Below are 13,379 nucleotides of genomic sequence, written 5' to 3'. Positions count from 1 at the left end.
CGTCATTTGCAAAAGAAGTCACTTGAAGAGCTCGATGAGGAGTAGTCTTTGGTGCTCGGTGTTTGCTTCAATTCTGCGGCCTTCCGTTCTTATTGCTAGGTAGGATGTCTTCCTCGTCCTTTTGATCCTTTTCATCTTCCTCTAATTTGTCTTCTGAGTATAGTGCTTCCTCTTCTAAGTCCGAGTTGGGGTCTTACACCAAGGCTACTGAGCTTGATGCTTCCGAGGTTGAGGGCCATGGGGCTGAGGCCGAAGACTTCAAGGGGTTAGATTCTGAGAGGTTTACTGAGTCGAGGAAGCTAAGGTGGGGCTGTTATCTATTGAGGTCAATCTTCCTATGCGGAGGGGTCACCGATTTGGGACCACCCCATTATGTTTGAACCTTTGGGATATGGCTTGGATTCGAGCTCTGTACTACATTCTTGAGGAGTATGAGCTCAAGTATCCGAAGGCTGGTGAGGGGCCCTCACATTCTTGGTCGGACGAGCTTTATGTGTATGAGAAGAGTTTAGAGTCTGGGCTAAGGTTCCCGTTGCATGAGGGAATAGTCGGGGTGTTTGAGTGGTACCGAGTGCTAACAGCGCATTTGATGTCGAACTCCTTTAGATTCTTGATTGGCCTCATCTCCTACTATTCTGTCCTTGATGTTGAGCTTACCTTGGGGATGGTTTCCTACTTCCTTCAACTGAAACACCACCAGCAGGGGTACCACTACTTCTCGGTGAGGCAGCACATCAAGGTGTTGGTCAGGACCTCATCCTCTGTAAAGCATTGGAAGGAGATGTTCTTCTTTGTGTGTTGTCCTAGAGGTTCGCCTCTCCTGACTGTGCTCCAAGAGCCGAGGACTAAGGCATTGCAGCTTGCGTTGGCCCGGCTTATTGAGGAGTAGAGGGCAGCGATAAGTATGATTGAAGAGATTGACGTGATGCGCTACATGTCTTTCTCGATGTTGATCCATGCCAGGCTAATGAGTGAGGAGGCTGGTTTGTTTTGTCGCTTCAATTCTTTATCTATCAAACTCTTCTTTTCCAAGCTTACGACTTGTACTGGTTAGGTGCTTATTTAGGTGTAGGTGAGGAGGCTGTTGCTCAATTCAAGGGCTCGAAGGAGTACTAGTATGTGATCGACAACTTTGTTGTGCATTGCTTTGAGATGGGATTCAATCTCTTTCGGAACAGGGTGTTATACCATTTCCCCAACATCGCTGAGGTTGCATAGGGCTGGGGCCCTTACGATGCTACCACTCCTCCTATAGAGGAAGCACAAAGAGACGTGGCTGGGTATGCATGTGGGAGTAAGTAACACCTATTGCACCAACTCCTCAAATGGCGCTGGATATCTTTTTCAGGGGAATCCTTATCTTCCCCATGGATGCCAAGGTATGCTATTACTACGAAATCCAAACAATTATTCTTCTCTCTTTTACTTCAAAATTTAAATAAAAATATTAAAAAATATCAATACTTATTATATTATATAGTGATAATGGCCATATCAACAGCCCTTTGCTTCTCGCATTCCCCTTCTTTCATTTCTACTTCACGTTCTCTCCTTCTTTTAATCCCAATTTGAAATTCAATAACTATTATATTGGGAAATTTCCCAAAATACATACGTTTCCTTCTCTCTTTGTTCCCTACTTTCAAAAATACATGCGTTTTCTTCTTTTCACATCCTTCTAACTTTCTAATCTACCAAAGTACCATACCTCATGCCACTTCAATCTGTAGACCGAGAGTTTCTTCCCCTGCTTTGGTGAGAGATCCCAAACGGCTCAAATCCATGCAGGATGTGCGCCTTCCTATTTTGAACCTGAAATTTTAGAGGACAGTGAGACATGTGACACGAAGATTTTTCCTATTCCAAAAGTTTTGTTTTCTAGCTTTTTCTTTAGTTCTGATAGAATTGTTTTTGACATTGTTATATGTTTCCAAGTTGAATGAGAACCCCTGTTTAAAATTTTGATATGATATGTCTGATATGTGGTGTATTGTATCCTATTAGAGGCATATTAGTGTGTATTGGAGGTGTATCGAGCCTATGGATTTAATTATTATATCCATAGAGTAATTGAATATTTTTTAAATTAAAAAAATTAATAATAATAAATTATATTTTATCATTTGATCACAACAATTGAATATATTATAATTCTATTGATGATCTATCAGACCAATTGAAATTTCTTCTTTAATAATTACTTTTTAGTTTTATATTTTTATAATTAAAAATTAATTAATTAATTAAATTTTATCATTTGATCACAATGATTGAATGTATTATAAATCTATCGATGATCTATCATATCCACAAAGCAATGGAAATTTCTTCTTTAATAACTAATTTTTGAATATATTATATATTGTTTATTATTTTTTATAATTTTGAAAATGAATAATAAATAATTGTTATTTATATTTTTACATCGATGTTTTGCCAAGATAGGAGAGTTGGGTCTTTCTCATCCCATAAAACATTAAAGCTTATGAATTATAATTTATAAATTATAGTTAAGAATGAGATTTTTAATGAAATTATAATTAGTTATAATATATTTCTTTTCATCGCCGGTGGACAATGGAACAGTGGAGAGCGGAGGTTGTGGCCTTGTGGGAGAAAGGGAAGTCACTGTTCATCGTCTCCCACCTTGAGATGGAAAACAGGGTAGCGGCAGCAAGAAACCTCTCTCCTCTCGGCAGCAAGAAATCTCTCTCCTCCCTATTTGGTTTTGGTGGCAAATGACAATCGACAGAGGAGAGGAGGTTGGAAGTCAGAAAGGAGAGTTTGCGATGGCTCCAACTAATGGATCTTGGTCTCATGTCATAAAAAGGTACCTCTCTCAAGGAGCCCCAGAAGAAGCTCTTCTTTACATCCAAATTCTCTGCAAAAGGAATCCACCATTATGGTGTTATTCCTCTACTACTCAAGGCTTGTGGGTTTCTGCCGGGAAAGCTTTCCATGCTGAGTCGATCACAATTGGGGTGGATTCAGATGTGGGGATAGGGACTTCATTGGTTAGCATGTATTCTAAATGCCGCGACATAGTTGGTTCCCACAGGGTATTTGATGAAACGCCTGATAGGAATTTGGTGACATGTAATGCAATGATAAGAGGGTGTTCAAGGAATGGTGACATGGGCTCTGCATCATTTAGTTTTGAACGGATGCTAGAGAAGACGGAAGTTACATGGGCAGAGATGATTAATGGATATGCAAGGAATGGGGTTATTATTGCTGCTAGGCGTTTATTCAGTTGCTCTCCACATGAGATGAGGAATCTAGTGACATGGACTGTGATGATCGATGGATATGTGAGGATTGGGCAGTTGAAGACGGCAAGGCAGCTATTTGAGGAGATGCCACAGCGGAACTGCTATTCCTGGTAGTCAATAGTTGCTGGTTACTACAAGAAGAGTAACGTCAAGGAGGCGAGAGAGATCTTTGATCGCATTCAAGTCAAGAATTTGGTGAACTGGAATTCATTGATTGCTGGATATGCACAGAATTGATATTGCGAAGAAGCTCTATAGGCTCTCGCTAAGATGCAGTCCGAGGGATTTAAGCCTGATGAAGTTACATTAGCAAGTGCATTATCTGCTTGTGCACAAAATGGTTCTTTGGATCACGAAAAAGAAATCCATAATCTTGTAAATTGTAGCAATATCAAACCTAACCAGTTGACATGTATGCAAAATGCGGCGACTTGCATAATGCAAGAATGATTTTTAGGGATGGGGTTTCATTGAAGTGCCAAATAGTTATTATTATTATTTATTATTTATTATTATTATTTTATTATTATGATTATTATTTATTATTATTGATGAAGGGAAAATTAGGCCCTCCAATGATATCATGACAAATGGCATCTTAGAACAGTTGAATGACACATAGACACCACCTAAGTGATGATTTTGAGTCCCAGATTGTGGTTCATTTGCGCTCCGACCTAGTGACTTTTACCACAACATAGGTCGGCTAAGAGCACCTCGTTCAGGGCTTACCTGTAGCACCTTGTCATTGGTCGAAGTGACCTCAACGCGAAGACTAGGCGGTGACCTGTGAGATGTGCTGACCAACAAATTCGGCATGCATATGCCGACACTCCCAGGTTTCTAGGAATTTGGCCCACGTACTGGATATTCTAGAGAATGCATGGCCATTACCTCCAAAGATCTCGGACCGGTTAGGCACGTCATCCCGAAAATCTTGGGTGTAGTGCGTGAGATCGATGACAACTCAACTATATAAGGGCTTCAGACGTCAAGAACAGGGTACGCACAATTACTTGTTCACTAGCCAACTACTATACATATTTTCAACTTGCACAACCTGGTACTAACTTAGGAATCGCAATGTCCACCCCGGGTAAAGCAACCCAGGCACTCTGACATTGATTCCTTGCAGGTTTCTCCAAAGAGCTATGCAGCTTGATAATCAACTTAGCTCAGCACCCGATCTACCCCTAGCTCAGTCTAGTCAACTCGACTTCCAAGTCTTCATCCAACATAAATCCTCCACTTCGCCCTTTGAGTCACCCACCACCAAGAAGTAGCCAGAAGACTAGAGAGCGCTCAGATTGCACAACGTCAATTAGCATCGAATTCACCGGCCAGCTGGGAACTACCAAAACTTGCATCATCAACTGGCATCATCTGTGAGAGAAGCTACAAAAAGCTAAGTTTTCATCTTCTAGAAAACTAAATGCTCATCTTCTAGAAAGTTAAGATCTCACCTTTTAAAAATTTAAGTTTTCACTCTCTAATTTCCATTTTTTATGAACTCAAAGGCATTTTTGACCAGTACCAACATCATGAACCAATAATCAATTACTGGGGGAAAAAGGCGTCCATGATGAACCTTGAGACCCACCCTATTACAATCAGTAGCAACCATGCCAAAGTCATCACTCCTAGTATCTTATGTAAACACACCGCTATGGCTTGTGAACACCCCTCTCCTTGCGGTAGAGTCATCAGCGGTTCCCACCAGGATTGAAGTGTGGCGGTTCTATGAAACGAAGGAAGAATTTCCAAATCTGAGAATGGGAGAAGCCCGATGTAAACAACATAATGACCTCGACAACCAGTAGTTTGGCGACAAGCACCTTGGAGTGAGGCCGCCCCTATAGATCGAGCCCTCCATAGTTCCCGCGGTGTTTGACAGCCAATAGATTGTAAAGAAGCCCCACCGACCTCAGCTCATTCTATGTTTATACTCAACAACGGTTAAACCGAATGAAGCCTCTTCTGCTTAGTTTCGCAAGTTTGCTTCTAGAAGTCGAGCAGTTCCTAGATCCCATGGGAGTAGGCGGCCAATGGATTACATGGATGCCCTTGTAGGTCGAGCCTTCCAAGGCTCCCATGCGAGCTGGCGACCTAAAGTCAATAGTGCTTCTCCCGCAGGTCGAGCTCCTAGTGGCTTCTTGTAGGGGTGGATGACTAACGTCACTACCAGGCTGATGCAGTGTAGCTGTGGCCTCGAACTGCTGACTCACACCAATAACATGTTTATGTATCAACAACCCTCACAAGGGGGTCCGAAGTGCATAGTTGTGGTCTTGCAAGCACTCACCCAAGAAGATAATCCCACGAGACAATGTAGAAGCAGCCATATGGGAAGTTACTACAGAACGATCACCTTTTTAGGCGGAAAGGTTAATGCGCACGTTGGCTAAATAATATTTTGGAGAGTGGACCACAAGTCGCTCCCAGAGCCTAAGGGCTAGGATGCCCAATTGATAAAAAACCTCAGCACCACGTGAGACCCAGTCACCTCTTCGACATTGGCAAGATCAAGGATAAGGAGAATGGACTGTGAGTCACTCCTAGAGCCTAAGGGATAGGGTGCCAAGCTGATAGAAGACCTCAACACCGCATGAGACCCATTTGCCTCTTCGATGTGGGCAAGATCAAGGATAAGGAGAATTGACGGCAAGTTGCTCTCATATCCTAAGGGCTAGGGCACCGAGATAATAAAAGACCTCGGCACCACATGTGACGCAATTGACTCTTTGGCATGGGCAAGATCAAGGATAAGTAGAGTGGACCACAAGTCGCTCTTAGAGCCTAAGAGCTAAGGTGCCGAGCTGATAAAAGATCTCGACACCATATAAGACCCAATCGCCTCCTCGGCTTGGGCAATCTAGTTGCGAGCTTATTAGACCTCGGCACCACATAAGACCCAGTTGCCTGCTTCCTTGGCATGGGCAATAGAGTCAAATGCAAACTTAGCCAATCTTTTCACCTCGGTTTAGGCTTTGTGTCAAACTCGCTGGATACTCTTCCAGAACCAGTTCGAATGATGCTACGTTAGAGTTTACTTAGGTGGAGCAACCTGATAAAGCAGTCACATAGAACCCCTTCTTGAGGGCGACCCGATGAGCTCCACTCTTGAGGTAATAGGTCGGATTGCAAGATCCCTTGATGGTCACATCCCTTATAAGGTAGATGTCCTCGTGTATCTGCTCCACCTTTCCTCGAGCAGATGAGATCACTCTTGTGCCCCGATAATCAAGACGACGAGGTCCTGTGTAAGGCTGCTAACACTTGGATTCTTTTAACCTGAGAAGCAAATCAGACCTATGCTTACGACTATGAGTTCATCAAACAGTCATTCCAGGCCAAAGGAACTATCTACTTCCTTCGCCTAGGTACTCTCAGCTCGGGAGTGGGGGGCAATTGATGAAGGGCGGATGTGGCCCTCCAATGACATCGTGACACATGGCATCTTAGAACTACTGAATGACACATAGACACTACCTAAGTGATGATTTGGCATCCCAGATCGCGGTTCATTTGCACTCCGACCTAGCGACTTCACCACAACTTAGGTCAGCTAGGAGCACCTCGTTCAGGGCAGACCTATAGCTCCTCGCCACTGGCCAAAGTGACCTCGATGCGAGGAACGACCTCCCTCGAGGGCTTGTCGACCTGACTGAGGACCAGGCAGTGACCTGCGAAATGTGCTCGCCAACAAATTTGGCATGCATATGCTGATACCCCCAGGTCTCTAGGAAGTTGGCCCGCATACCGGATATTCCAGAGGATGGTCAACGTGTATGGCGATTACCTCTGAGGATCTCTGACCGGTTAAGCACGACCTCCCAGAAATCTTGGGTGCGGTACGTGGGGTCGACGACAACTCAACTATATAAGGACTTTAGACCTCAAGGAATAGGGTATGCACGATTACTTGTTCACGAGCCTACTAGTATACATACTTTCAGCTTGCACAACCGAGTACTAACTTAAGCATCGGAGTGCCCACCACGGGTAAAGCAACCTGGACACTTTGACATTAATTCCTTGCAGGTTTCTCTGAAGAGCTACACAGCTCGACAATCAACTTAGGTCGGCACCCGATCTACCCCCTAGCTTAGCCTAGTTAGCTCGACATCCAAGTCTTTATCCGGTGGAAATCCTCCACTTCGGCCTCTGAGTCACCAGCCACCAAGAAGTCGCCAGATGACCAGAGAACGCTCGGATCGCACACTATCAATCAGCATCCGAGTCACCGGCCAGTCAGGAACTGCCAAAACTTGCATCATCAATTATTATGATTATTATTATTATTGTTATTAATTGAGTTCACATGGTGATTCACGTGTGGGTCCATGTGGATTCTCAGTTGAAATGTATAGTGTGACGTGTGAAAAGCATTGTTTATATGTATAAGTGAAGTAACGGCTAAAATTGTCATTTGTATCAATATAAGCACTTATGGGTAAAATAGCTTACCGAACATTCCCACCCCAATAAGTGCTTAAAAACATAATAAGTGATTTTAAAAGTGGGATACCAAACAACCTTAAGTGGTTGTTAATATAATACAAGTACTTCTTTTAACAATTACTTAATCATCAAGGCCCTGTTTGGTGCATTTTTCTGCGTAGGCTGTTGGCTGCTTGGAAGCCCGAGAACCTACATTTTTGTCTTTTTCTGTTTAGTTGGGAGAAAACTAACCACTGAAGATTACGTCCGGAAAAAACACAAGAAGCTTGTTATAGGCTAAATTCCACTAGTAGATCAGCGGAAGCAACAAACTAAACTCCAAATAAAAATGGATCGAGAATGGAGCACTGGATTAGCTGTAAGAATCCTTCCAAACTGTGCATGAGGTTGTCACAAAACGTGGTAGGAGGAGAATACAATGGAAGGCCTATTTCGAGTATGAAAGGATACAATTGAACTATGTGGTGTTGCGTTGGTGTAAGTCTAAGTATGTTGTGGTGATGATTTAGACGTGATAATTTAGAGAGCTCTCGAATTGAGGCTGACTGTGTTAGCAAGTCCAAGGTTGTTGCACTGGTGCAAGATTCAAGTAGAAGGTTAGGTCGTCGATTACACTGGGGGAAAACCCTCCTAGGGATGACCCTAGTTCATAAGAAGGTGTTCCAACTGTGGGGGATCAGGCTTTATCAGGACAAGGGATGAGTCCGTCTAGGAGTCCAGAGGTGGAGAACCTTGGGGTGAAATCTAAAAAACAGAGGAACTGTTTTGAATGAATACCAAAATTGTGTGTTACTCAATTTGAGACTCACATATATATATATATATATTCATATATATATTTTTGTATCTATATGTACATGTGTCACTATACAATTGGAGTTATATACATTAGAGATAAATACACAAGGAATTTATGATAAGAATACAGAGGGGAGATAAGAATATGTTAGATCCCTCATCCCTCATGTTACTGAATGGATGGAACAGTCTAAATCCCTCATGTTACGGAATAGATGAAGTGAATGGTGTAACTGATTCAGCAGTATCACCGTTATCAGTCCCCTGCAAGTGGACAGGGGGGACCACTATCAACTTGGACTTGAACATAGTAAACTAAGAGGAAGGCAGCGGCTTAGTAAAGAGAGGCATGAGCTGAAGTGGGAGAGGCATGAGCTGAAAGTAGAATTGAAAGTGACGAGGAAGAGTTTTACAATGAGTTCTTAGTGAAAACCCACGAGGCTTTCAAGTTTGGGGGATTTCTGGGATGTAGGAAGATAAGAAGGCTTGTTGAATTTGATGTGGATGATTCAGTTAAAGAAGATCTAAGAGGATGGAAGGCAATTAGGGGTTAAGGAAGAGGAGGAAGAGGTAAGTTGTCACTCTGTCCCACTTAGTTTTTGGGCCTTAGGTCAGTTAAAGAGTTTCGAGGTTGGCTGTCTGATAGGTCCCAATCAAAGCTAGAGTGATAGAGTATTCTGCTTAGGGTGAGAATAAGACCACAAGATTTTATTAACTTCTAACTCTCCTCCCATGTTGGATGGGTGGTGTTTAAATACAGAAAATTCTCAACTTCCTTGCACTAACATAGCCACTGATTAAGGGATTAGCTTCTCTAGTATTTAGTCTATCCCTAAGCCATAGGAACATAACTACTTAACCACTAACAACTTGACCTATTCTTAAGTAATAACTACTTAACCAAATTGACTACTTCCTAAGGTCAACACCTTGGCTTTATTGACCTATTCCTATGTACAGGTTACAAGGAAATAGAACAGAAATAAACTAACAAGAAAATGAAGAGAAAAGGGAGGAAATCTGCTACTCTTCTCCCTACGCCACGTCACACACCTGCATGGGCCATGCGTCTATCATTGCCCCCGTCTTTTAGAGGAACCTTGTCCTCAAGGTCCAATTTGATGTATCTGTTCCATAGCTCGTCGAAGGTTGGTGTGATCTCCCTCTTCGTCATCTGTCTCACTTTCGTCATAATTTCCTTCAAGCAACAGCAACTGCCGCCCTTTGCATTTGTGCCCCGGTACAAATTTTTCATCGCAATTAAAACAAAGGCCTTGAGCACGCCTCCTTTGCATCTCCGTCCAAGTGAGTTGTTTCATTGGTGAAGCAGACTTCAGTTTCGTTGGAGAAGAGTCGATAGTGGTCCTATTGAATTGACATGTAGCGTTTAAGGATTTTGGCTTAAACATTTGAATCTCATATGCTATTTCAATTTTAAGACCTCCCATAAAGTTGTCTACCAATGCCTTTTGATTCCACCCTTGTACCCGATTTCCCAGTCGTTCGAGCTCTTTTTGATAATCACGTAAGGAGCCCACCTGTGTAATCTTTGACAATGCTTCGTCAAAGTCTTCACATTCGGTAGGACCAAATCTTGCCCAAAGTTCCTCTTGAAAATTTTCCCATGTCACCTCTTTGCCTTTTTCCTTATAGGATCTTCTCAACCATTGCCACCATTGATTAGCCTCGCCTTTTAAATGAAAAGAAGCCAAGGACACCTTGTGGGATTCAAGAGTGCCTTGGTATTCAAAAAATTGATCTACTCTTGTGAACCATTCAGTGGGGTCATCTCCCGCAAATCGAGGAAACTCCAATTTGGCTAGTTTGGAAGAGAACAGTTGTCGTCCCACTTCGGAGTTGTCTCGAGATTCTTTTCTCATGTTGCGAGAACGCCCGGTAGGAGAATTTGCCTTAAATTCAAGGCTATTGGCAGTCGATGTAGCATGGTTGGAGAGTAGAGCTTCCGATAATTTGTTGATGGCATCTTCTAGCTGATGGAACTTATCAGCTACTCCCGCCTCCAAGTCCAGCCTCTAAGCTCTCAATTCTCTCCTTGTTAGTAGCCATGGTGCCTAGTTCTGATACCAATGATAGGTCCCAGTCAAAGCTAGAGTGATAGAGTATTTTGCTTAGGGTGAGAATAAGACCACAAGATTTTATTAACTTCCAACTCCCCTCCCATGTTGGATGAGTGGTGTTTAAATACAGAAAATTCTCAACTTCTTTTCACTAACATAGCCATTGATTAAGGGATTAGGTTCTCTAGTAGTTAGCCTATCCCTAAGCCATAGGAACATAACTACTTAACCACTAACAACTTGACCTATTCTTAAGTAATAACTACTTAACCAAATTGACTACTTCCTAAGGCCAACACCTTGGCTTTATTGACCTATTCCTAGTTACAAGGAAATAGAACAGAAATAAACTAACAAGAAAATGAAGAGAAAATGGAGGAAATCTGCTGCTCTTCTCCCTATGCCACGTCACACACCTGCATGGGCCAAGCGTCTATCACTGTCTTTGTTGGTCTTTTTGATTTTCCTTCGGTTATGTGGCTTTCTGCAGCAACGTTTTCTTGTCCTTCCTGGTTTGTTGTTGTTGTCAGTTTGTTTTGATTAGTAGTGTGTTCCGTTCTGGGTTCTTGAGTGAGCCTCGGGCTTTGACCCATTTGTATTATTCTTTTCCCCCTTTTTCCTTTCATCTTAATAAAATTTTCTTTTACTCTTGAAGAGAGAGGGAGAGATAACTAGGACTTACATTTAGCTTAGGGATGGCAATTTTTCTCATTTCCCCAATTCCCATGGGGACTCTCTGTGAATGAAGTGGGGATAGGGATGATTTTCTCCCTGCAAGAATGGGGATGGAAAAATTTTCATCCATTTTGATAGGGATGGGGAGTGCATTCCCTGCCCCACGGGGACCCCAATTGATCCCCGGCCACTAGGGATCTCTGCTAATATATTTTATAGATGTATGCATGTGGGTATTTTATATTTTTAAAAATATGGTTGAATCTTTTTTAACGTGATTGTAAATTTTAACTATTTTATTTTTAATTTTTTAAATAAAATAAAAAAACAAAAACAAAATGCTTGACAATATAAAAAATAATGAGAACCCCATGGAGATGGGAATAACCTTGTCCTCCAAGAGGACGGGGAGGGGATGGAGAGTGACTCCCCGTCCCCACCACTTCCCATTGCCATTCCTATCTCGAGACTTGGTTGTTGACGGGTCTTCTTCTTCCTGTGCCTCTTGCTTATCCTGAGCAGCATTCATCAATTAAGATTAATAACATCTTGCAGCAGTGGCTTTTAACACTAATGGTTATTTTATCATGCATTTAAAAGAAATGATATCATTACCGGATCTCATTAAGTTAGCTTTTCTTTTGGTAAAGTTTAACTGACCTTAATTACTACTATATAATGTCACATGGAGCACTCATATGATATTCGCCCATTTGAATCAATGATCGGTTGGAGAGGGGGATTTATTTGAATCTCCCATACGGTTTGCTCTGATCATCTATTGGTCATATTAGCCGTCTGACTTCTTTAATTTCCTCTTAATATGAAAAATAAACAGATTTTAATTTAAGAAATATTAATTTGCATGCATAGAAGTGGGCGGATCAAACGCAAAAAAGACATGTGAGAAAGGAAGTAGGAATTATGCATGCGGGGATAACACCAACTGCTCTATCTCCAACAACAGCCATGCATATATTTGCCAATGCATGCAAGGCTATCATGGGAATGCTTACATCCCCCATGGATGCCAAGGTATGACTTCACCCTTCTTCCAATTTTGCTTCAAATTTCACTATTGAATTAGGGTTATATAAAGGTAATCATCTTATATTATTCTAGATGTCACCACCTATTGCCGAAATATATATATCCCAGCCCTCCCTATAAACACCATCCCCTAAATTGGGAATCTTTTCCACTCGACGCTGAACCAAACTGTACAATGGCCTAAGGGGGCGTTTAACTCAAGTTACCCCTTTAATTTAGGGAAAATTCTCGATTAGTATCTTGTATTTTGGGTCCAGTGCCTCTTTGGTCCTGAATTTTAAAATGTGAATATTAAATATTCAAACTTTCAAAACATGTCAATCCAATCTCTATCATTAACCATTCGTTAAGTGGCAATTGAAACAATACAAATACACTTAAAGTGTTATCAAATTCTCTTTATCAATCTTCCAAACATTGATTAAAAATGAACAGTCTCAAATCCTTGCCTCTTCTATTAGAGAAAGTTGGAGTCACATCTTAGTGGGCATTCTCGTGACCCCAACTTTCTTGAATAAAAGAGGCAAAGATTTGGGACTCTTCATTTTTTTTTATCAAGGTTTGAAGGGTTGATAAAGAAAATTAGACAACACTCGAAGGAAATTTGTGTCTTTTGAAATGCCATTTAACAAATAATTAATGGACCAACTGGAACTTGACTGATAAATTTTGAAAGTCCAGGTATTGAGTTATTGCATTTTAAAATTCAAGGACCAAAGTGGCACTATACCCAAAGTGCAGGGTACTTATCAGGAATTCTCCCTTTCAATAAATTAAAGGCTTTGACATTTTTGTTTGAGAAGCAAATGTGATTTTTTATATTTAATATGTTGTGTTGAACTTGAAATGTATTTATTGATTCCTCACCTCTTCTTAAGGATGGTTATGTGAGGACTATATCCATACTTGAGATGATAGAGGTGTAGGCACGACTTGCAAGTGGTTCGCGTAAAGTGTGGGTCGTGCCGCCCTCTCTTATGAAATTGGACCGTGCTGCAGCACAAGCCCGGGCGGGCCCGTGTCCTGCCGTGTGCCAAGCCTTAGC

At 41.8% G+C, this 13,379-nt stretch overlaps 1 protein-coding gene across 1 annotated transcript; it reads left to right on the top strand.

Annotated features, from left to right (window-relative positions):
- The first annotated feature begins 2,789 nt into the window (after positions 1–2,789).
- LOC148852266 (pentatricopeptide repeat-containing protein At3g21470-like) lies at positions 2,790–3,386 on the top strand. Its single transcript, XM_088945771.1, has one exon. The coding sequence runs from the start codon at positions 2,790–2,792 to the stop codon at positions 3,384–3,386; it is 597 nt and encodes a 198-aa protein (XP_088801897.1).
- The last annotated feature ends 9,993 nt before the right edge of the window (positions 3,387–13,379 follow it).

The sequence above is a fragment of the Nelumbo lutea genome, chromosome 5 (assembly GCF_056320005.1).
Source record: "Nelumbo lutea isolate HS-2025 chromosome 5, American lotus-T2T, whole genome shotgun sequence".
NCBI lineage: Eukaryota > Viridiplantae > Streptophyta > Magnoliopsida > Proteales > Nelumbonaceae > Nelumbo > Nelumbo lutea.
Note: the sequence above shows the minus strand (reverse complement) of the source record. Positions and strands in the feature narration are given on the sequence as shown.

What these genes read in the sequence shown, in the direction of transcription:
- LOC148852266 (XM_088945771.1), top strand. Translation starts at nt 2,790, where the DNA reads ATGGCTCCAACTAATGGATCTTGGTCTCATGTCATAAAAAGGTACCTC.